General features: G+C 41.6%; 1 protein-coding gene across 8 annotated transcripts in view; it reads right to left on the bottom strand.

Moving 5' to 3' along the window:
• SERGEF (secretion regulating guanine nucleotide exchange factor) overlaps positions 1–25,471 on the bottom strand; it is a 180,331-nt gene extending 154,860 nt beyond the window's left edge. For all 8 annotated transcript variants that reach the window (XR_016508308.1, XR_016508319.1, XR_016508304.1 and 5 more), the window contains exons 1-8: positions 25,384–25,471; positions 21,555–21,690; positions 19,424–19,579; positions 17,199–17,293; positions 12,980–13,040; positions 8,819–8,932; positions 6,235–6,297; positions 1,918–2,076 (exon numbers count right to left, since the gene is read on the bottom strand). Coding sequence is in view for 5 of the 8 variants with exons in the window: in XM_090263437.1 (XP_090119563.1) it covers positions 1,918–2,076; positions 6,235–6,297; positions 8,819–8,932; positions 12,980–13,040; positions 17,199–17,293; positions 19,424–19,579; positions 21,555–21,690; positions 25,384–25,443 (844 nt within the window). In the remaining 3 variants the exon portion in view is untranslated. The remainder of the gene's footprint in view (positions 1–1,917; positions 2,077–6,234; positions 6,298–8,818; positions 8,933–12,979; positions 13,041–17,198; positions 17,294–19,423; positions 19,580–21,554; positions 21,691–25,383) is intronic.
• Positions 25,472–25,982: the final 511 nt, after the last annotated feature.

Genomic DNA, 25,982 nt, shown 5'->3' with positions numbered 1-25,982 from the left:
GCTGTACTTAGCTCTATGGTTGAACGTTTCATAGTGCAATGTACATACTGAAATTTCCTAACAGCTCTGCCTCCCCTAGTGGACAGTGGGCTCCCTGAGGGCAGGGTTCATATCTAGTGCAAAGCATGGTATAAAAACAGACCCTCGCCATATGTATGATGGGTGGATGGACGGGTGAATGATGAAGTCTTCCATGTGTATACTCTTAGACTTAAGCCTGTCTGCACATTCTAATGGAAGGGCATGGCCCATGTCTCCTTTCCTGTTCTCCAAGGGTTATAAGGACATTGCTCCACAGGGTCCCAATAAACAATGACTGATTTGGTTGGACTTCTGAATCCAAAGAGACAACATGAGTCCAAGGGAGGAAGTCAGAAATCCCAGCTGTCTACCCTCCTTCATATGCATTTGAATGTGTTTTGTCTCATAACTAGATACAGTTTGATGCAGGAACTGAGTACATTCTCTTCTAGGCAGTAGAGATAACATGGCACCTTCTCTCACAGAGCTCATTGTCTGCAGGAAAAGACAGACATTAACAATTATACAAATAAGCAGCTATCATACTCCATGAGTCTTTTTAAGAAAAGTTTCTGTAGATGTTGCAAGTCTTTCAAAAGTCTGAACCTTTTGGAAGAGAGTCGTAATTTTCCTCCAAATAAATAACACACTTTCCTTAGAGCAGCCTCTGAAGTTTATTACATGGAAAGTTTATTATATACCTTTGTAATATAGGCCTCTGTTCCAAAATGACTATAAATGTTTTAAAAGACCAATTAAAAGTGTCATAACTATGAATACTCATAAGTCTATGTCTGTGTGTTCCAACGTATAGTAGGTGTGACTCACCACGGATAACTGAAGATGACCTGAAAACCTACAAAAGCCAGAAAGCACTGGAATAAGAGTCACCAGATATTTGGGAGTCTAGAAAGCCAGGCTTAGCTAATAGGTAGCCAAGAGCAGGCAAGGGGACTCCTGAGAGAACCTCTGAAGTTCAAAAGGTCTTGACAGGACAATAGGTCTTAAGAATTACAAATCACCTGCCTGGGGACCTCCATGGAAGTGAGCAGGAGCTCTAGGAAGGCGGGAAAGAAGAATGGCTTGTCAAAATACAAACCTTGTGAAAACACAAACCACAAAGACAAAGTCGAGAATGTGAAGACCAGGAAAGAACTACCCTACGGTAAGGAGGAGAAATAAAGGAAGACTCAAGAAAAGACAAAAGTGCCCAAGGCAGGATGGCATGGCATGAGAATATAACACCTGAGGGAACATGCAGGATATCTGATTCAATGTACATTGTTCATTAGGGTTATTAAAAATCTAAGTCAAAATACCATGCCAGCTATGATTCAGAACAATGCTCCTGCCTCAATCAAGAAACATAGTGGTTGGCAAAAGTGGGTTTACAACTTTGAGTATGGGAAACAGTTTGTTGTTGTATTATTATTTATTAATTATTATATTTTCCATACGAGCAACTGTAAACCTACTTTTGCCCACCCTGGTATTTATCTTTAAGTTAACAGTTTCTGCTGCCTTTAATTTACTCAGGTGGAAATGCAAATAGAGTCATCTCTTCAGCTATGACAAGGCAGACTCCCCAGCACCCTGGACAAGTTTCTGGGTGATGCTTGCTGCAATTCGTTCCTCCTCAAAACCTCATGGACTCTTAGGGCCAGAAGGCAATAACCTTACCCAGCCTTGCTTTTTTGGGTACAAACCTGTGATTCAGAGAGGAAAAGCCACATATCTGGCTGATTGCAGAACCAGATCCCAGGTACTCCCCTTCCCAGTCCTAAAAACGTTTCATTGGTAAAAACCAACCTACTTAATCCTGAGCATTCTGGCTGTTTAGACAGCTGTCCCTGACAGCTGCTCTTACCAACCACAAATTCTCTGCTGTTTTCTTACCTGTCTGAGCCACCAGGTGCGTCCATCCACTCCAGACAGCAGTGACCTTTTCATTCTGAAAACAACGTGCTTCTATTTCCTGGGGCCTAGGAAGGAAAGCAGCCTGGGAAGCCAGTTGCCCGTGCTTGTTGCTTCCCCAAACATACAGCTCTCCCGCATCTTAAACAAGCAGAAGGGGAACAGAAGAGGTGAGGGAAAATTAGTCCAAAATGATGGAAAAGAACACAAGTCTAAAAAAAAAAGTGGTTACAAAAAGCTGTGCTACTTTCATGCTACAATGCTGAGTAGAGCAAGGCAAGATACAGAATTCACATATAGCATAATATAAGATTTTTTAAATTCTATAAATAGAAAATAAGGCCAAATACTCCTAGGAGTTTGTCAAGGAATAGGAATATGTGAGTTTATTTTTTTCACTAATTCAGTCAACAAATATTTATTCAACATCTACCATGTGGAAGATATGTTTCTCTATATTCTATAGGTTTTAAAGTATATGTTTGCATTACTTTCTGTAAGAAAAAATATATTAACTTTTTAAAATAACAGGTTAAAAATATAAGATTTGAGCTTAAACTTTTGTTTTAATTTTTTTTTTTCAGTTACAATGGACATTCAATGTTTATGAGTTCTAGCTGTACAGCATAGTGGTTAGACATTTATACAACTTACTAAGTGATCTCCACAGTAAATCTAATACCCATCTGATACCATATATAGTTATTATAATATCATTAACTGTATTTCCTGTGCTGTACTTTACATCCTGATGACTGTTTTCGTAACTGCCAATTTGTGTTTCTTAATCTCTTCACCTTTTTCACATGGCCTCCAACCCCCAACCCATCTGGCAACCATCAATTTGTTCTCTGTATCTACGAGTCTGTTTCTGTTTCGTTTATTTTGTCTTTTAGATTCCACATATAAGTGAAATCATATGGTATTTGTCTTTGTCTGACTTATTTCAGTGATTAAGCTTAAACTTTTTAAACATAAGATTTCACTACGTGCCCTGCCCAGCAGACAATAATAATGCTACCACATTTCATCTGTGTAGCACTTCAGCTCACTTGAACTTCACAATAATCCTGTGATAGAAGCAGGAATACAACTGGCTGACATTGTGATTTAAAAGAAAAAGAGCACATTCAGAGCCAAGTGACTGGCTTCTATTCTTGGATCTCCTAACTAGCTATTGACCTTGGACAGTCACTTCCTCTCTAAGCCTTAGTTTCACCAGCTGAAAATTGGAGGCTAGTCGAGAAGGGCAGACAGTATAACTGATAACACTGGTAACAAGAGAGAGGTGGGCAACAGGCAAACCAGCAGGCACATGCTTGCCTAAAAGGCATTCAGGTTCAAAAAAATTTAACTGGAAACCAAACAAAAGGGGACCATGGGCTATCACTGGGCCTATGAGTCTACAATTTGCGGCTCCTTTGATGACCTCTAAGGGCTTTTCCAACCCTCGTATTCTAAGGTTCTACAATTTCTTCACACATGGCTGCTGGTGGCTAGTCCAAACCAAAATGTGTTGTAAGACAAAAAAAGCACAATGGATTGCAAAGGCTTACTAAAAGTAAATGACTAAATAAACCGTACCTTCATTAATAATTTTCATATGGATTACACATTGAAACAGTATTTTGGGTACATGGAGTTCAGTAAAATATACTATTAAAATCATTTCACCTGTTTCTTTTTAGCTTTCAAAATGTGGCTCACATTATTTCCTCCTAGACAGCACTCTTCTAGAATATAAATTAATCAAAGCTAGGAGATGTTAAATGACTTTTAAGATCACATAGCTAATAAGGAGTCAAGCGGGATAAGCAGCCAGGTCTTCCGTTGCCTCTGTATTTTGTGACCTCACAATAAAGCTTTATAGACTGCTTGCCCTAGGGCAGTCTGGTATATTCTCAAAAAGTGATCAAAAGCCAAACAATATCATTAATGGGCATTAGGCCAAGATTCAGGGAGCAAGTCCCAGATCTGCTGCTCTATCACTCTGACATTGGGCACATCCTGGGCCTCTGTTTCATCAAGTCTAAAATGGGGAAGTAATAGGTGGAGCTTTTTTGTCACCCAGACGACCTTGTAGCACTGACATTCTGCAGTTCTATGGTGTATTTCATGCAAACTCCCTGGACTTTCTCAGGGTGTGCAAAGTATAAGAATCCTTTACAAAAAGGCAGAAGAGACCCTAAGCAAAGTCTCAACCCATTAGATGGCCTGGTTAGCTACCAAGATGCCATTGACCATGAGCCTGTGTCTGTAGTAAGCTTCTATTTACTTTAGTAAATCTAAACCACCTTTTTGCAAACACAAACTGCCTTCCACATGCGGATCATAACACTGTGGCAAAGTTAAATTCTGCTGCAATGCCAAATCTACAACTACAGAGAAAAGGTCTGAAAAGCACTGAACAAGACCCAATGTGTTAACAGCATGAACTAGAGAGGAAAGAGGGCTATTAATGCTGACAACTTTTAACTGACATTAAAAGTATCCAAAACAACTCACTTTGTGAATATACTAAAAATCACTAGATTGTACAATTTAAAGTGAATTTTACATATGAATTACATCTCAATAAAATAAAAATTTGACATTTTTTAAAATCAACAAAATAAAAGTGCTCCACACATAAAATAAGTAACTTTACTAATTACATGATATCTTAAGAAACTGATGTCAGCAAGCAATTAGAGAATCTCTAGGTTTATACAATGCCAACTGGTTCAAATTAATTAAAATGTTAGAAACATCTCTTAGCCTACTTTCATCCTCAGAGAAGAATGCCTTCCCTAACCCTCACTGATTGTGGGGCATGAACTAGTCATTTCTCACTCTGGGACCTCCAGTCCTTCCTTTAGAAGGGGCATTCATTTCAACTCAACATAAATGTATAAAGCTACCTAATACAAGACATAAGCTAAAAGTGGGTATTTCTTTGTTGGCTTTTAAATTCATTAAATAATAACTTATATGTATTTTGGAGTTTGTAACGTATTTAAACTCTTACATTATGTCTCTGTACCTATTTGGAAACAATAACAGCTTTTCGGTTGGACTGCATTTCAAATTTGATGTTGAAAAATTAGTATAAATTAACTTACATATATTATGTACACACCTTCATTTCCACATAAAACACTAAGAATGGAAGTCATTCCCCTTTGATTAAAAATGTAATGCAGCTCTGACTAGTAGGGCTCAGTTGGCTGGGTGTCACTGGGCATCATTCCGCAAAGCAAAAGGTAGCCAGTTTGATTCCCAGTCAGGGCACATGCCTGAGTTGCAGGTACGAGAAGCAACTGATTGATGTTTCTTTCTCATATCGATGTTTCTATCCCTCTCTTTCTCTCTCCCTTCCCCTCTCTTTAAATAAACAAAATCTTTTAAGAAAAATGTAATGCATTTATCTGTGTGAGAGGTTCTAACAAAAGTAAGTTCCTCAGAGCTATAGTCTCCAGTCTACCAGCAGGGGACACAGCAATCTGGGCTTTGAAAGAAATAACCTTTGGAAGAGACAACCTTCACTTTCAGGAATGCTACACAGAAAGTTTATACTGTATTGGCTGGGCATGTCAAACGTATGAATGAATGTATAGCTAGGCAGATACGGTATGAGAGAGAAAAAAGGTTACATAAAGGAAAAGATCAAAGGTAATGGCATAGAGAAATAAATAAAAATACAAAATAGATTAGAAAACATACTAAATTTAGATAGCTATATGAATATATAGATTATATAGAAAAATAAAAAAATGAAAGGTCAATAAAAATAGAGATATATAGTTAAATAAATAAAATAGAGCAGATAAACATAGAAAGAGCCAACAGGGAGCTAAATGGATTAGAAAGGTTAGTTTGAGATTAAACAGAAAGAACAGATGGCTAGAGAGCTTAGTTATATTAGATGCTTAAATGTATTAAATGGATGAGATAACAGTATGTTACATATAAATTTATTGTTGGTTATATGATTTGACAATCACAATTATCCTGAGAGGAAGATATTCTTATCCCTTTTGTACAGTTTAAGAAAACAAAGTCAGAAAAAAGGAATTAAGCCCATATGAGTGTTTTACATGTATTGTCATATTCTGTTCTCAGAACTACCCACAAAGTATTTTATAAACAAGGAAATGGTCTCAGTCGGGGAAAGGGAGTTGTCTAAGCTCACACAGTGGTGACATCAGAACTCTTGACTCCAATATCTATGCCCTCCCCTCTGCACCTCAATACCATCACTGGAGGAAGAAACACACAGAATTGTGAATGGCATGTTAAACTGAAAGAGTTGGTACCTACCTGTCAATGAAGCTGAGTGATCTGAGCCAGCAACAACACATATTGCTTTAGAATTCTCTAGGCCTAGAAAAAAAAAAATTCTTTTGAAATTACACTTATAACAGAGCAAACTAGGCAGCAAAGAGTCTCAGTCAGCACCAGTGGGGTCTGGGAGAAGCTCGCAGCCAGTGCAGGCAGGTCAGAGTCAGTAGCACTGGCCAAGAAGATGGCTAACGTGGTTATATACCAGGAGATTGAACAAATAAGTAAATATGCTGAAGATAAAGGAGCTCACTATCAGAAAGGAGAGAAAAGGTACAGATATGAAAAGGCGGGAGGCTTGCATCGACCATGTGATATTGGATTGCAGTTGGAGAAATCAGTGCAGACTCATGGTTTCTAGTAGGACAAATATAGAGATACAGGTGTACGTATGAATAAATATGTATATTTCTTAGCTCCGTTCACTGAGGGAGCCTACAAAAATGGCATCTCATACATTCAGCTGCTATAACATGCAGACACTAAAACACACACCCAGGCTTCCTAACAACATACAGACAGGACTAGAATTTGACCTGCCTTCCATCTCCAAACCCAACACTTTCCTCTCTTGATTACATTGCCTTTACCGACACGGTTTAATTCCTATCAACTCAGAAATATTGTGGTCACCTGGTCTAGAGAAATTCAGTCATTCTGTAACTCATTTTTCTGACACTTCTGCTTAATTAACTAGTGTCTTAATAAAATGCCCCTCAACCTTCAAGCATCCTGTGGAATGAGAAAGGGACAAAGCAGATGCTTCTGCCGCTTCCCCAGGGAGAAAGCGCTGGGCCCCTAGTGGCCGGCTGAGGAGGGACACCCAGGGTTCCAGCTCCAGAGCCTATGGCAGTGCAGTAAGACAGGAGAATGAAAAATGATAGACTTTACACGGTGGGATTGACTGTGGGAGAAGGGGTGAATGGGGTCAGGGGGAGCAATGGGGGAAAAATGGGACAACTGTAATAGAAAAACAATAATTAAATCAAAAAAAATTTTTTTTAAAAAGAAAGACTTTTAAGGGCAGGGAGTTGATGATCTATTCTAATGTCTCATCAGAAAACTCCCCCAGTTCAACTCTGAATCTAAGTTGTGCCCTGAGCAGATCTCCAAAAGGTTGTTTAAATCAAATCAAATAAAAACTAAATTCTAGTTACAGTTCTCTGTTAAAATAGAAAGCAGACACAGGTTCCTGCCCTTAAAAAACTCAGAATCTTTGGTGTGTGGGAAAATGTAAAAACAGCTCATAATAATACAATATACTGTGTATCCACACAAGTGAGAAAAGCAACAGAGGTGAGAGGAGGGAAGTCTTTACTGAGAAAGCTGTACCTGAGCCAGACCTGAAAAACTTATCAGGATTTTCCCAGGGGCACAAGAAGGAAAAGGCAGAGGTAACAGTTTGCCCAAAAGGCACAAAGGAACAAGAAAGCAGGATACGCCCAGGGAGCAGTGAATACCTTGTTGAGGCAGGAAAAAGTGTGCTGAATGTTTTCTATGTCATGTGAGGTGGACTGCCTGTCCGGCACCCAGTGGCCGCAGCACCCAGTGGCCCCTTCCCCTCGAAGAGTACCCTCCCCGACTCAACCCATGGGTTTCCAGGCAGCTGATCTCACCCCCCGAGGAAGGGGAGAGCTTGCAGGACTTAGGAAGGACAGAATGATCCCACTATCTTGTACACCACTCCCACTGTGGCCTATCCTTCTCTTTTCTTTTCCCCCTTCCTACCGCCCTCAAAAATCCCACCTCTGTTCCGAGCTAGAGGAGAGTAGTTAGACGTTTCCTGTAAAGGTCTCATTACAGCCAACCATTAGTGAGCTGGGCCACAAAGTAAGAGAGCAAGAGAGGAAGAAAGGAGAAGACACATTCATGGTGCTCTACTCAGAGAGAAAGGCCCACAGCTGAGTGCAGAGCAGAGGGAGAGAGGGGGAGAAGGGGAGAGAAGGAATGAAAATACGTCCCAGCCGGAAAAAAATAAAAAGAGAAAGTCCTACAGAAAACGGACCAACAATAGACCTGTGGACAGAACGCTTCCTGACCACTCCTCATGTGCCCACACAGAGAGCCTCCCTCTCCACACCCTCACTCACGCCTGCTTTCCCTTGGGAGAAGGAGCTGGGAGTGCGAGACACAGCCCTGCTGGGTTCTCCCCACTAAGCAGTCAGCTTCGTGGGCCCGACTCTGTGACCCTGCTCTATAGCCTGGCAGCTAAGTTCAATCTGGGATTCAGAATTAGAAGTTCACTATTGCTACACGTTATTTCCAAACACCTAAGTTATGCCTTCCAACCTAGCTTTTAACAGCTCTAGAGCTACTGTTTTGATCTCCATATACCTTGTATCTCTCTCTCAGAGGGTTCCAAACTACGGCAGCAAGAGAGATGCTTTTACTGGGCCCACAAAAGTCCCAACAGGACTAGTAAACCAACGAACAGAGAGTAAAGGCACAGAGACTAAGAAATAGCAAAAGCAAAACTCCATTTACCCATTTTCTGCATGCCTGTGTCTCCACCTCTTGACAAAGGATCAATACAGGACTGAGAAGAAATAAATAAGGACCTTACCTGTCACTCGACTTGGTTCCTTTGCTGTCAAAAACAGTGGGAGAGTCTGCCCAGGGCACAACCGTCGTCCAGAAGATGCCAAACCAGTTCCCCACTGGAACACGGCGCCACTTGCTTCCCAAATGAACAGGAGAAAAAAGGAAGAAAATGTTTGTTTGTATAAGACCAGACTGCTCTTTGAACCTCATGCTATGGGAGAGTACCAATTCATTCTCAGTTAGCATATGCGCTACGGGGAATCTGATTGCTTCAGGACCCTATGACTGGTCACAGAGTTCCCACCAAGCCAATCACAAATCCAATCTTTAGAGCAATCTAAGACCATCAGAGAAAATTCCAACATAGTAAAACTCCCTCCAGAAAGTTCCAGGATACTCCTTCCTGACAACACCTTGTTCATGATTGACCTAAAAGACCACTCAGACTCCAGATCAAGCAGGAAAGAACCTAGAAGATGATCAAGTCCATGCCTTACATTCACTAGACGATAAAACTGAAGAGGGGGTGTGACTTGTCATATAAGGAGCTAGTAACAGAGAAAATGCTAGAACTCAGCTCTCCTAACACCTAATGTGGTGCTCTTTCTACTACACCAAGGTGGATTAAAAAATTCCCCTGCTGGATAAATTTATGACTGCAAGATAGCTTCTTCATAAATAGCCACTATTTCAGTGAGATGGGCTTTATTTCCACATCCACTGACTCTAATTCATGTGCCCATGTTCTGCACCTCATACAAATGCATACATGAAATTGTATATATTTGGCCTACAGTCAGATATGTGTAACTAGGCTCCATCACCCAAAAGCAGCATTAAGGTTCTGTCCCTCTGAAAATATCCTATACCCTATGGTCTCTAAGGTGTAAACAGACAAGCCTACGTTGTGATTGATAACTAAGCATAATGTAAGCAAAACACAGTGTTGAAATAAAACAAAAGTTAACATGTCTTTAACAAATAAACTGCAAGGGGAAAAAAAGAGAGGGAGAGGAATTTATAGACTAAAAGTAATGAGATATCTGATAAAGGATTAATATTCAGAACATATAGAGAACTCCTAAAACTCAACATAAAAACCAACAACCTTATTTTAAAATGAGCAAAGGACTTGAACACACATTTTCCAAAGAAAATACACAAGTGGCCAATAAGCACATGAAAAGACTCAATATCACTAATCATTAGGGAAATGCAAATCAAAACCACAATGATGTCCCCACTTCACACCCATTAGAATGTATACTGTTTAAAAACAAAAACAGAAAATAGTAAGTGTTAATGAGGATGTGAAGAAATTTGGGGACCCTTGTACACTATTGGTGGGAAAGTATATGATTGTCTAACCACTATGCTGTACACCAAAAACTAACACAAAATAATATTTAATGTAAACTGTAATTGAAAATTTAAAAAATTTTTAAATGGTGCAGCCATTATGGAAAACAGTATTGCAATTCCTCAAAAAGTTAAAAATAGAATTACTATACGATTGGGCAATTCTATTTCTGGGTATACATCCTGAAAAATTGAAAGCAGGATCTCCAAGTGATACTTGTACAACCATGTTCATAGCAACATTATTCACAATAGCTAAAATGCGAAAGCAACTCAGGTGTCTATCAACAGAGGAATGGATAAGGAAAATGTCATATACATACATTGAAATTATTCAACCTTAAAAAGGAAGAAAATTCTGACATATGCTACAACATGGATAGACCTTGAGGATGTTACACTAAGTGAAATAAGCCACAAAGACTAATACTGTATGATTCCATTTATATGAGGTACCTGTATGAACAGTCAAAATCATGGGCAGAAAGTAGAAGAGTGGTTGTTGGGCCTGGGGGAGAGGGAAATGGGGAGTTATGGTTTAGTGGACAGTTTCAGTTTCCCAAGATGAAAAAAGTTCTGGAGGTAAATAGTGGTTAATAGTTGCACAATAATGTGAATGTACTTAAAACCACTCAACTGTACACTTAAAAAATAAGATGGTAAATTCTGTTATGTAGTTTAGCATAATAAAAAATTTTAAGGCATAAATTTTTTTTTTAAAACAGACTTGAGGTACATATCAACCAATTGCAATGTACATACCTAATTCAGATCTAGATCCAAACAAACAGTAAAAAAATGTTTTTGAGACAATCAGGGAAATTTAAATGCTGACTGGATGTAACTTGATGAAATTACAGAATTATTGTTAATTTTTGCAGGTATGATCATGGTATTTTGGTAATGTTTTCAGAAAGAGTCCTTATCGTTTAGAAATGTATGCAGAAATAGTTACAAGATAAACGGGGGAGGGGAGGACTTACAATTAACTTAATCAAATACATAATGGAAACTGTGCTGCTTTGTAAAAGCGTAATTACTACCATACAACTCAGCAATCATACTCCTGGGCATTTATCCCAGAGAAATGAAAATTTATGTTCACATAAAAACTTGTCCACAAATGTTTATAGCTTTATTCTTAATAGCCAAAAACTGGAAATGACCAGATGTTCTTCAATGGATGACTGGTTATGCAAGCTGTAATTGTTAGGGACTGAATTGTGTCTCCCGAAAATTCATGTTGAAGCCCTAATCTACAATGTGACTATCTGGAGACATGGCCTACAAGAAGGCCATAAAGATCAAATGGGTCATAAGAGTGAGACCTTAATCTGACAGAACTGGTGCCCTTGTAAGAAGAAGAGAGATACCACAGGTATGTCTCTGCCCATGTGTGTATAAAGAAAAGGCTGTGTGAGGACACAGTGAGAGAGCAGCCAATGTACCAGTTAGGAAGAGAGGTCGCACCAGAACCAACTCTCACAGCACCTTGATTTTGGACTTCTAGTCTCCATCACTGTGAGAAAATACATTCCTGTTGTCTGAGCCCCCCAGTCTGTGGTATTTAATTATGGCAGCCTGAGCTAATACAGTGGTACCTCTCTACCATGGAATACTATTCAGCAGTAAAAAGGAACACATTATTGGTACCCAAAATTTGGATGAATCTCCAGGGAATCATGTTGAGAGAGAGAGAAAAAAAAAAAAAACCCAAAAGGCTGTATACTCTATGATATCACTTATATAACATTCTTGAAGTGGCAGCATTATAGAGATGGAGAACAGAAGTGTGGTTGTCAGGAGCTAAGAGGGGGGTGGGGCAGGTAGAAAGTGAGTGTGGCTATAAAGGGTGACAAGTAGATAGAAAGGGTGACAAGTGGCTTCTTATGGTAATGGGGCTGTACTGTATCTTGACTACCGAGACATCCCGGTTGTACTGCTGCACTATAGTTACTATTGGGAGAAACTGGAGAGAGTGCACGAGAGCTATCTGATTTCTTACAACTGCATGTGAATCTATAATTATCTCAAAATAAAAAGTTAATTTTTTTAAACTACAATCAATACTAAGCCCCAGGCCACCAACAGAACACTGCAGCACCACACTCTTCTTCACGTCCCCTCCGCTCCCCACTCCACAGCTGGACTCACCAAACGCTTGAGCCTCAGCTGCCACAGCTGCTTAGGGCTGTCCTTCAGCCCAGGAGTGGGAGCAGAAAAATGAGCAAGGGAGAGAGAAAAGGGTCACTGCTCTTCCACCAGCCACTGTCCCTCTATACTTATCACCCTCAACCTCACACACACTGTCAGCCCTACATCCATCGCCTTCACGGTCCAGGAGACAAGCTCATTTGATGCTTTTAAATTAATAAACATTAAAACCCCATTAGTGCAGTCACAGCAAAAAAAAGTGGGCCTTGGAATCCAGACCATCCTAGACACTGGTGCCACCTCTGCATTTCACTACCTTACTCCCTGTGCAGCAGCAGGCAAGCACTTTAGCTTCTCTAGACTTCAGTTTCTTCATATACAAAAATTTAACTCACATCACTGCATGGTTGTGAGGATTAAATGAGGTAGTGATTAAATCAAGAGAGCCTAGCCCCATGCCTAGAACATAACAAGGAGCTGAAAATTTTCATTTCCTTCCTCCCTACCTGCTAAGGGTTTCCCACATGACTTTGGCCTTATGTCCCCTCCTTTTAATCAGAAGTGCAGCAGAGCACGACATTCTGAATTACGCCTTAAAGTTTATTTCTCCTAAAGCTATTTCTCCTTATTACACACACCTATTTAGAAAAATAAAAGCAAAAATGATCACCTGTAGCAGCTAATGCATGCCTCAGTCCAGCAGCAATACTAACAACCTTCTCTCTCAGGAGCTGTCAAAACAGAGAAAAGGATTGAAATCTTAGAATCATCCATCTACAAAATATTATGTGATCACTGCCCAAATTCAATGCAGCATGGCCCTCATTATGTGTCTGACTGGTTTAGAGCCGCCAGCCAACAACATTTCCATCCATATATACCCCTATATGCATCTCTGAAAGACAAAAATCTTTTAAAAACACCACATCACGATGCCTCTCAGGGATGGGGGGACCTTCAAGTTCATCCAGTCCAGGGGTTGGCAAATGTTGTCTATCATGGTCCAGGTAGTAAATAGTTTAGACTTTGCAGGCTATGTGGTTTTTATCACACTACTCTACTCTGCCATTGTAACATAAAAGGCACCATAGACAATAATAAATGAAGAGGTGTGGCTGTGTTCCAATAAAACTTTATTTACCAAGGGTTCTAGTTTTCAGACCTTTGATCTAGTCCAATCCCCATCCAATACTAGAAACCGTTCCACAACACCCCACGAACTGGCCATCCAACCCCTACCAAACACCTACTTCCAGTGACACAGGCTCACCACCTCCCCAGGTACCTGTTCCATTTGCCTCCTTAGGTGAAGCCAAACCTACCTGCCTATAGCTTCTGACAATGCTTCAAATATGTGAAGACAGTTGTCACATCCTCTCTAAGATGACTGGTGGTGGTTTTAAAATAGGTCCTCACATTCTTTGAGACCTCCTTCCTTTAAAGTGTGCAGCTTAATTCCCCACCAGTTGAGTGTGGGCTAGACTTAGTGACTTCTTTCCAGTTAACAGAATAAGGAAGTGATGAGTGGCTCAGAGACAAAGTGATAAAAGGCACTGAGGCTTCCTGCTTGGCCTCTAGGGGAAAGAAAGCCAGAGGTGGGACGTGAACAGTCCTATAGAGAAGCCCACGTGGCGAGGAACTGAAGGCCCCCAGCAGGTGAGAGAGGTAGAAGTGGATACACCAGCCTAGTCATGCCTTCAGCATGCCCTGGCTGACATCTTGACTATAACCTAATGAGAGACCAGCTAACCTGTTCCCAGATTCCTGACCCTCAGAAACTGAGATAATAAATCTTTGTTATTTTAAGCTGCTAAATGTTAAGCTAATTTATTACAAGCAACAGATAACTAGTGCATTTCTCTTCTTCAGACCAAACGTCCCCAATTTCATCGGTCACCACCCAATTTGAAACTCCCTCCCACTCTTGGTTTGGCTCCTCTAAATAAGCTCTGATTACTCAGTCTCTCTTTTTGAAAGGTTCTGTATATGCATCAATCACAGCCCCTATGGAGCTTTACTCCATTCGTTTATTTACTGACCCACTGTGTCTTTCTGAACTTCAGGACTCTCAAGGGCAGGGTCTAAGTCTCATTCAGCTTTATGCTCAGGGCCTGCATACCAAACCCACAACGGAACACAAGATCCTGGATACAGCTGAGTAGCACAAAGAATAGGGCTCTGGCCTCCTTCTTCTAGAGATTCGATTTCTGTTAACATAGCCTACAATCACATTAGCTTAACTTTGGGGAAGATCAAATTGTACTGCTAATACAATTTGAACATATTGTCCTATAAAATGGGTTTGCTTGTTTTTTTCAAAATTAACTAACAGGCTTTCCATGTGGATTCCAACTCTTCAACATCTTCAGCTCACCTCTATTCCTTCCTTCCCATCCCCACTGCCATTGCTTTTGTCTGGACCAGGATCATCTCTCATCTGAATTATTAGCAATAGATTCCTGAGTAATCTTCCTTCAATCTGCCCTCCACGCTACCCCAGTCAGGCCCTCTCTACCACACTGTTCTTACCATTTGTCATATATTACCTCCCCAACTGCCCCCCACCCCCTCACTGGCACTTCCACCTCTTCTTTTACTACAGCCAAACTAAACTGCTTGGAGTATCTCAAACCCTCCTGTTTTACGCTTACATGGTTCCTTCTGTCTGGAATACTCTTCTTTTGCACCTACTCTCAAGCCAGGTAATCTTCTACTCAGCATAAGCCTGTTCTCACCCCACTTACCTCCAGAAAGAGTTCAGTACTCCCTCCTTCGAGGCTGTACATACATTTACCATAGTTCTAACATGGTAATGCATTTAGGTGTTTCTAAATCTAACATGTCCTCAAATACTAGGATGGAATCTTACTTACCTTTGTCCCCACTGCCTAAATATAGCACATATATTAGTAAATAAATAAATAAATTTCTATAATATTTCACTTTGGCACTTTCCTCCTATTATTCCATAGGATATAGCCTGTCAAAATGTTTTACTTCCTGATTCTCTCAACTGATAAATTTTAACCATTATTCTCCTCTGTCTTCTCCAATCATGTGACTTAAGCTAAATTATAATTTAAATGTAGGTTCTTTAAAAGCCATCTATTTAAAAATAAATAAATGCCATCTGTTTATTATTTAGAAGGTGTGACGCTTCCTATAACAGGGACTACAGAATCTAGACTTCTATGTATAACATGTAGTACAGACTAAACATTTGTGTTTTCCTGAAATTCATATATTAAGATCTATTATCCAATGTGATGGTATTTGGAGGTAGAGTCTTCAGGAGGTGATTAGGTCATGAGGGCAGAGCACTCATGAATGAGGTTAGTGCTGTCATAAAAAAGATCCCAGAGGGCTCCTTTGCCTCTTCCACCATGAAAGGATGCAGCAAGAACATGGCCATCTATCTCTGAACCAGGAAGTGAGCCCTCACCCGACGCCAAGTCTGCTGGTTCCTCGACCTTGTACTTCTCAGCCTCCAGCAATGTGAAAAATAAATGCCCGTTATTTAAGCCACCTAATCTATGGTATTTCTGTTACAGCCACTCAAACAGACTAAAACACCATGGAAACCATGACCCCAAATAATAGCTCTACAGGCCAGCAATTATAATTCAGCAAGATCACAGGAGCAGACCAAGCTCTCTCCAGTGAAAATACATCTCCCACTCTTGAGTCAGAGTTTTAGGCCATTAGATAGAGTAGAGCAGCCTAGGTAGCAAAACTCATTTTAGATCCAAGCATATTTCTTTTAAAATATTCATAGTCCTATTATGATCACTAACAATACAAACTTCACAAAAATTTGTACCTTTTAAGTGCGATACAATGAGAAGAGTTCTGACCTAGGGCCAAGAGTCCTGATCTATACTCACGCCATCCAATATGGTAGCCACTAGCTACATGTGCCTACTGAACAACTGAAATGTCACTAGATTGAATTGAGACATACGGTAAGTAAAAAATGTACACCAGAGTTCAACTTAGTATGAAATAAAAAATATCTCATCAATAAATGTATATATTAATGGCATATAAAATGAAATAATAGTTTGGATACACTGGATTGATTTAAAAGTTATTAAAATTTCACCTACATACCATAACATGGATGAAACTTAAAAACAGTATAAAAGGCTACATATTGTATAATTCCATTTATATAAAATGCCCAGAATAGGCAAATCCATAGAGATAGATTAGTGGTTGCCAAGGGCTATGGGGAGGGGAGAATAAGAAGTGGCTGCTATGGGTTACACAGTTTCTTTCCTGGTAATGAAAACGTTCCAAAATTAGATCATGGTGAAGGCTGCACCTCTCTGTGAATATACTAAAAACCACTCAACTACACATTTTTAAAGGATAAATGTTATGTGAATTTCATCTCAATAAAGTTGTTATTTTTAAAATTAATATCACCTGTTTCTCTTTATTTTTTTAAAATGGTGCTATTAGAAAATTTTACATTACATGTGTGGCTCACATTATATTTCTATTAGACATCACTGGCTTATACCATTTGCCTAGCTTAGTGTCTTTACGTAAGTCACTTCTATCTGGACCTATTTCTAACATAGTCCCCATTATTACTAATTTTAGAATTGTAAAAAGTAATTCATGTCTTTAAAAGATATATTACCTTTATTGTTTTATGTCACAAAAATGTATAATGTGTATGAGGACTAACAGAGGTTTTTTTCACTCACAGCCTTCACTACTCCCAACCTAATTTTCCCTACAAAAACCTAAGTTTTTCACCTTAAATTTTAACTACCTCATGGGTTTTCAAGGACGCAGCCATTCTAGGGAGGAATAACTGTAATTCTCTGGAAACGCTTTAAGAGGACACAGGCAAGATGAGGATTAGGTGCTGTCCTTACCTCAATGGCCTGGGGAACCACACATCTTCGAGGCCCATGAGGAACTCCTAATTGGCCAAAGGAGTTGGATCCACATGATAAAACTTGACCATTTTCTGCAAAATACAAATGCTTACATTGCAACCCAAGTACTAAGACATCTGTGACCAATGGGTAGGTGCTGAAGAAGCAAAGGGAATAAGAGCAGGGAGTGAGGGTCTTGTGCTTCAGCACATTCAAATCATGTTCCCTGCTGTTCCTCTTCCCTAGGAATGAAAACACTGGGCACTGGGCTGTTTTACAGACTGTCCATTACACGACCTAATTCACGACAGATCAGCCGTATAGAACACTTAGCCCAGTGCTTAGTGCTGGAACAGGAGGATGCTTATTCCCCACTTTTCATGTTTCCATGTAACACAATATCCATGATTTAACATTTCAGGCTTTTCTCCCTGCCCTTTCCATACTCACTGCTTTCTAGCAGAGGAGGAGTAAGCTAACCAATTGGTTGGTGAGTTTGGGACAAGGTGGCCTGGCACCTTCCTCTCAGGCACTCTGGGCTGACATATAGTAAGGGCTTCTCCTATGGAGAAGGCCTAGGGTTTGGGGGATAAGTTTGGACCAAAGGAGTATTAGCAGAACCACTTGGCCTAACAATTAACCCTGTCCTCCATCTGTTCACCTTATCAGGAAAAAGCCAAGGGTTTGAGCTCTACCTTCCTGACTGTTCTCTGCCTTTCTCACAACTGGTTCCAAATAGGAACAGAAAACAGAGTGTTATCTACTTACTCCCTACAAGCCCAACGCAGGAGAGAACTATTATTTAGATTCTCATAAATACTGCCAAATGCAACACACATTACAGAACCCCTCTGAAGAGAGAAATGGTGACACCCTCACAGGGTTTTAAAGACAGGACAAGAGTTCACAAGACAGACAGGAGAGGGGCTGTTCCAGGCAGAGAACAACATGTACTATTTGGTATTACCAGAAAGAAAAGTATAGGGAGTGAGCCAAGGCAACAACAGGAATAAGTGGGGAACAGTAATTGAAGGCCATGTGAGCTATACATGTGAAAATCCACAGGGGCTTGAGATGGGGCTGGGGGGTGGGCAGTTACATGGTCAGAAGATGCCCCTTGCCAGAGGGCTGTGACAAAAAGGGACCTGAGTCAGAAATTATAGATGGTCCTGTGAATCCAGAATGGCAAGCTAGATGGGGCAAAATACTTCCAGGGAGAAGTCAGCTGACAAAGTATCTACTGTCATCTGATTCCCAAGAGCATTACAGTGATCCCTCAGTATTTGCAGGAGGTCAGTTCCAGGACCCCCTGCAGATTCCAAAATCCAAGGATGCTCAGGTCCCTTAAATAAAATAGCATGGAACGATGCATACAGTTTGCCCTCTGCATCCGCCAATTCCCAGATATGGATTGAAATAACTGTGTGTCCTACTGTTTTTTATCAGCAGTTGGTTAAATCCACAGATGTGAAACCTGCAGATCCAGAGGGCCACCTGTATTCTATTAACCCTTTGCCCATATCCCTCTACATCCTATTCTGCTATCTGACTTCAGAAAGAAGGTCAGTTCTGTCCAACCATATTTATATACTTTCTTAAACCCCTCATTGGGAAAAAGCTACCATCACTGTTGTGTCAACCTCTGATTTTTTCACATGCCCCACCACATTCTCCTGTGAGTAACCCTTAGCTAGCACTACTGGCCAGCTAGCTCAGTCACACAGCTATCATGAACTTCTGGGACAGAAAGTGGCCAACAAAGGCAATCCAATTCATTCCCCAGTCTCTAGCAAAAGTTTCTAGCCCGAAGTTTTAAAGATTTTAGTTATTTATTTTTAGAGAAAGAGGAAGGGAAGGAGAGAGGGTGAGAAACATTAATGTGAGAGAGAAACATCGATCAGTTGCCTCTCATACACGCCCCAACCAGGGACCAAACCCACAACCCAGGCATGTGCCCTGACTGGGAATCGAACTTGTGACCTTTTGCTCTGCAGGACTATGCCCAACCAACCGAGCCACACCAGTCAGGGCTCCAGCCCAAAGTTTTACTATTTAAACTCTTCTTACAAAAGACACCTTGCAGCTTTCCTTGACAACCAGAGAGAACATTTGTGTGTGTTCTTAAACACAAAGAGGCTTTCATTTAATAAGGATCACCGCTATCATGCTCTTCTCATTCAGAGCCTTTGTGGTGATAAAAATTTACCTAGGCGTGAACTCACCTGTGAGAATAATGGTAAAGTCCCAGCCACAGGCCACCTGTTGGATGGGACAGCCAAGGAGGGATTTGCAGGGTGTAAAATACATTACATTCCCTGTGTGACCAAGTCCCAACTGCCCATCTTTGTTCAGGCCACAAACAAAAACACGTCCTCCATCTGCAATACACAAAGGCTTTGGTGATAGTGTGCACAGGAGAAATTACAACTGCCAAAGTGAGCAAAAGGATTTCACTATTTATTTGGAGTTACAAACCCAATAACCTTTTTCCCACCCACATTAATAAGCCATGTATGTTCATGTGCACTGAACCAAATGGCATTGGGCCAAGGCGCTCAAATCTAATATCTAAATGGAAACTGCAAGTGCTATAGCAGTGGCCAATCAATCATCAAATTAGGCATCTACTGTAAAAAATATAGCCAAAATCTATTCAGTACTTAGAATGTGCCAGGTACTGTTCTCAGAGGTTTTTGTGTGGGGCCAATTTAATATTTAGGCACAGTGCCTAGACCCACAATACTTTTAGAGGCCCACAGAAATGTTTTAATTTTAAATTAGTAAAAATAAATGTAATAATAATGAATATTAATACTAAATCTAGCCTGGATTATATTAATCTTTATATCCATGCAGTTGTAAAATAAAATTTTTAGTATTTCTTTATGGAGAAAGGAGTCCACAAGAGCAAAATGCCAAGGACCCATAAAAGTCATTATGTAGCCATTAACTCATTGATTCTTTTTATCCACCATTATTATCCCCACATAACAGAGAAGAAACTGACACAGAGGAACTAAGTAATTTGCCCAAGGTCACAGAACTAATAAATAACAGAACCAGGACTTGAACCCAGGCAGTTTCATTCCAGAGTTAATGTTATTTTTTTTAAGTATATTTTATTGATTATATTGTTACAATAGTTCCAATTTTTTCCCCTTTGCTCCCCTCCACCCAGCACCCCCCCTCCAGAGTTAATGTTCTTAACCAGGATGCAATATGTCCTTTCACCATATTATAGCACCTGTAATACTTGTTAAGTCCTGTCCTGGGTATTGCAAGGAAAATACCAAGTTTTTCCACTCAAGGAATACTCAATCTAATTGCAGATTTCTAACTCATATGTGAAAGTTAAATAGCAATATAATCTTCCTAGAAAAAGTCCAGCCATTGTTAATGTAACAAGAATGATTTGCACAACACTGATGTAACCTGGCAGCCAAAGAAAGTGGACTGGAATGCGCATGCATGAACAATGATGACTTCACTGTACTAGTCAGTGGGGGGTGGTAGACCCAGTTGAGTGAGCATTTGTACTGTGTCACTCTCACATTCAAAGTGACTGAGCAAGCAGAGCAAAAAACCTGCATCAAATTTTGCGTTAAGCTTAAACATTCCTCCACAGAAACTATCTGGATGATTGAGAAGGCCACAGCTATGGGCAACTGGTGACTGGCAGCTTCATCACAACAACGCTCCAGCTCATGTATCATGTCTCATGCAGAGTTTTTTGGCAAAACATCAAATCACCCAGGTGACTTAGTCCCCCTACAACTCAGATTTGGCGCCCTGTGACTTCTGGCTTTTCCCAAAAGTAGGAAAGAAAAGATTTCAGACTGTTGATGAGATTCAGGAAAATATGACAGGGCAGCTGATGGTGATTGGAAGAACTGTGTGAGGTCCCAAGGTGCCTACTTTAAAGGGGACTGAGGCGTTATTGTCTTATGTACAATGTTTCTTGTATCTTGTATTTTCAATAAATGTCTCTATTTTTCATATTACATGGCTGGATACCTTCTGGACAGACCTCGTATGGCATAAAATGTGATATATATTGAAACTCTGCCACTAATATGCTTGTAACCTTAAGCAATCAGTTCTCCTCTCCATGCTTCACTTGTGTGACAAGATTGGGGATGAGGGGTGAAGAGGTGGGAGCCTCAGGAGGGCCTAGAAGATCTCTGAAGGCCTTTCAGCTCTGACAATCTAAGATCCTCTGATGATAACTTCACTCTTCCACAAAAATATTTTCCTCTGCAAAATACAAAAGGCTGAAAGATGGCAATATGACATCCTAAGGAGAAATGTCTAAATAAGAAAATGAGGGGCCGTCTACTCTTGAAGGAAAGTTACCTGTGACAACAACAGAGTGGCCCCCTCCTCCCGTTATCCTCCTGACACACACGAGTTTACAGAAGTCATTCAGTTGTTGGGGCAAAAGTACATCTTCCTTATGGCCAAGGCCAAGCTGCCCGTAGCTATTTGCACCCTAGGGATAAAATAAAGCAAGGATGAAAAAAGTATGGGAACCTCAACTGTCAATGTTTATTTTCCTGGTCCTATCTTCCTCACCCCGGCAATATCTGAGCCTATAACAAATCAGATTTCATAAGCTCTTTCTTAAGAGGCTATTACATGCAACCCACTTATATGGCAGTCCCATCCCCAGAACACCATGCTTTCCATGTGAGAGGAGCCCTAGCATCCGCAACTTATCCAATGATACTCCTCACCTTCCCCTTCCAATGCCCCAGCCCCCATATGTTGCTTTTGAGGACAACATGGGAGTTCTTCTAATAAAAGCTAATTACCTGGAGTGGCTAAGAAAAGAAATAATGAGGGGATATGCGAACAAAGCGGGTGGGAAATATGCTAGGACTAGTTCTTGTCCCTTCTCCCCACACCCTGCAGGGAAAAGTGGCAATGACTTTCTGTAATCAAAGTCAGCTAGGATTTTGTGCCCTCAAGCAGGACACATCATTGTTATTTCATCTGTAAGTGAAAGAGGTGGTTGGCAATAATCACTACGGCCTTTCCAAGTACTATGTTTTGTGACTCTAAGACTCACATGGTGAGATCCCTTGTAAGGAAACAGATTTCGTTTTGGTGGGCAATATATCTTTCATTATTACTCAATAAATGTCCAAAATCCCTAATCTGAAACCCCTGTAGCCAGGTATATTTCAGATTCAGAATTTTACAGACTTAAGAAAAGTAATACAGTATATAAATCATATAGACTTCTGCAAGATCTGGGAGCAGCACCCCATAAGCAAAACGGTATTATTCCTGCAGTAAACAATACACATATTCACAGTAAGTGGGCAAAGACTATAAACAGCCTATGTCTTTTCAAAACGAAGATAAGGGCTTGTGGACCTGCAGAGAAAATCCAATTAAGATTTCAGAAATTCTTATAATTTCTCCAAATACCTGCTTCAAGCTGGTTCTTTCCAGAGACGAGTAATAAAACCTTTAAAATGTGTTTGTTTTTAAAATGCCTGAAAGAGGAAAAGTGATTTAAAACAAGTACAAAAAATACATACATTACACACAACTCCTGCCCCTTGTGCCTCTTCCACAGGCATCTTGCACTGCAAGGACTCCAGGCTGGAAGAGCAAGCCACGGCAGGGACACAGGTCCCAGAGGCCATCAGGGCACTATCAGCTGCCAATGACTGAGTGCTTCTCCTGCACTGGGCATTCACCATTAATTCTCATAACAACAGAGGAGATAGGAACTGTTGCTCTCCCTGTATTACAGAGGAAGAAACTAAGGCTCAGAGAGGTTAAGTAACTTTCCATTGTCACACAGCTGGGTAGGCAACAAGTCAAATGCCTACTCCTTTCATTATACCATACTTTGCCTCTAAGAATAAGAAAAATATATATATGGTGAACCAGCCCAGAGCCTTCCTGGCAAAAGGCTGACTGTATGACCCTATCTGAAATAGTACCCCCATCAGTTTTTTCTGCTTTACTTTTCTTTATAGCACTCCCTGACATTATGTTATATATGTTTACTTGTTTATTGTCTACCTCCTAAAAAGTAAACTCCTTGAGGGCAGGAACTTTGTTTTGCTCACTGCTGTTTCCCTTGCATCTGAAACTATGCTGGCTCAGAAAAGGTGTGCATATATTTTATAGTGAATGAATGTAAGACCTTATGAGTCTTACCTAGGAAAGATCAAAGGAAAAGCATGCACAGTGTGAAGTGGAGGGCATATGCACAGGATTTCTCCATCAGCCCTAAGATCTCGTGGCTGTCCCATTACCAGAGTTATAGGCTACTGAACAGAAAGTCAGACACTGGCATTATGGAATTCAAATTATGATAGCAAATTTTTGTAATCCAGCAAGAGGCCCTAAATCCATGATAAAGCAAAAAAGGAAATTTTAATACAATCTATTACAGCTCTCTTTGCCTCCCTTCCTTATAAACACTCCAGATAACACATAACACGCACGCACGCACACACACACGCACAACTCCAAGGAGGTAAATTCCCTTGTGATGGACTGAATTATGTTCCCCTAAAATTCATTTGTTTAAACCCTAACCTCTTGTAGCTCAGAATGTGACTGTACTTGGAGACAGAGCCTTTAAAAAGGTAATTAAGGTTAAATCAGGTCCTAACCATGCAGCCCTAATCCAATATGACTGGTGTCCTTATAAGAAGAAACACAGGAATCCTCTCTCACACAGAGAAATATGCATCTGAAGACAGAGCAAGAAGGCTGCCATCTCTAAGCAAAAGAGATGCTAAACCTACTGACATCTTGACCTTCGACTTCTGACCTCCAGAACTGTGAGAAAATAAATTTCCATTGTTTAAGTCCCCTAATCTGTAGTATTTTGTTATGGCAGCCCTAGCAAACTGACACACCCCTCCACACAGCTAACGCAGCTGGAAGCACACCGCAATAAGACCTCCAGGCACAGCAGTGAGCTTAAGTTCAACAATCCTTTTGTTTCGGTACAGACAAGGCCACATCTGAAAGGCTTTTTTGGCCAGATGTTTTCTCTGTCCACACAGACCCCAGTCTCTGGCCTAGGAAAAGCCAGAGACACCACCCACCCCAGGCACACATTCAATCCCCAACTCAACCACCAGCTCAAGTACCACCTCAAAGATACTGACAGCCAGACTAGCTCAAGCCACACGACTCTTCCTTCTGTCCGTCCGCAGCCTTGCATTCAACAAGTACTTCCTTGTACCTCTTTTTAATTAGTGAACATATATTGGTTTTAACAGCAATATAGGTATCTCCCCACCCCATCCCAACTCGTGTTTTTCCCAAAAGACTAGCACATAGCTCACACACAACAGGTACTCATTCAGTCCTTAGTCAACAAATATTGACTGAGCACCTTACCATGTGCCAGGTGCCCTGAACAAGACAAGCACAGTACCCACTCTCATGATGCTTACATTCTAGCCAAGGAAACTGACATTAACAAATTATACATTTCATTCCAATTGGCATATGTGTTATGAAGAATTAAGAAACGACGTCTGCTTATTCCCATGCATCTGGTCCGGTGCCTGCCACACTCGCCTGTGCCCAGTCCCTCCTCTCTCCCAGCCCTGGCACAAAAAGATGACCCTGTCTCTCAGGGCTCCTATCAAACGAATAACGGCGCAGACTCCCACTCCCCCAGTACAGGCAAGATCCGGTCACAGCAAAATAGCAGCAACTGTGCAGGGTCTCTGCCTAGTGCACCGCCAAACACTGCAGGCCTCACAGGAAAGGATGCTCCCGCCAGGCTGAGGTGGGGCCGGGGAAAGGCCCCATCCTCCAGGCAAGTGGAGGGTGCGGAGCACAGGTGACCCACAGGGCTCTGAGACGGGGTGATCCTCTCTCTTCAGAGTCATCCACGCTTTCCCGGAGCTCTCGCGGAACCAGACGCTCTGCCCTGGAAGCAGGTTCTTCCCACTGAACCGCAGCCCCTCCGGTCCGGACCCCAGCAGCCAGCAGGCCCCCTAAATAACCCCTTGAAGACCCTTTCCTCCTGCCGTCTCCTCTTCCGCCACCAGCCCAGGAGCCTCCAACCCAGAGTCCCGAGTGGAGATCGCACCTCCGCCGCCCAGCCCAGAACTGCCCACGCTGAGGCCGGCAGCACCAGCGTCTGTGCGCCCCTCAGTCCCAGCCGCCCCGGCGCGGGGGCGGAGTCACCTACCCAGGCAAAAAGCGCAGCCGGAGCTGGGGTAGCAACCAAGACGCTAGGCTGGTGCTCCATGAGGTACTCTCCACCGACGCTTCCGGGAGGGGCCAACACCGAGGGCGGGGCCAGCTCCGGGGGCGGGGCTGTGAGGGGGGGCTGGTGCGGGGGCGGAGCCGGAGGGCCGCGCCCTCGTGCCGACGCAAATCAAGAACGTGCGAGAACAGGGTAGCCGCCTCCCAGCGGCCCCGCCCCGGCGCTCTCTGAGCTCCGCCCCCGGCCTCCTGTTTTGCAGAGTAGCTGTGTCTCTCTTTGCCTTTATTTTTAGTATTAACTCTCTACGAGTGCACCACGCTGCTTCACATTTTTATCTCTTTGGGGTCCCACGACAGCCTATAGGGGCTGACAGGGCTTTACCATTTGATGGGGAAGAAATTGGGCCTGGGAAGGGGTGGAAAGTGTCCTGCCCCAGGGCCTTAGGCCGAACTGTCATTGGGCCTGCTTTGGTGTACATTTCCAATATCTGAGGGAGCTCCTTGGTGGATGAGGATAGTGTCTTATCGTTGGTGTCGCCCTCAGCGCCTAGCATGGAGCAGGGACTTACACCCAGGAGGCTG

Source organism: Furipterus horrens, unplaced genomic scaffold, assembly GCF_987537825.1.
Source record: "Furipterus horrens unplaced genomic scaffold, mFurHor1.1.pri manual_scaffold_2, whole genome shotgun sequence".
Classification (NCBI taxonomy): domain Eukaryota; kingdom Metazoa; phylum Chordata; class Mammalia; order Chiroptera; family Furipteridae; genus Furipterus; species Furipterus horrens.
Note: the sequence above shows the minus strand (reverse complement) of the source record. Positions and strands in the feature narration are given on the sequence as shown.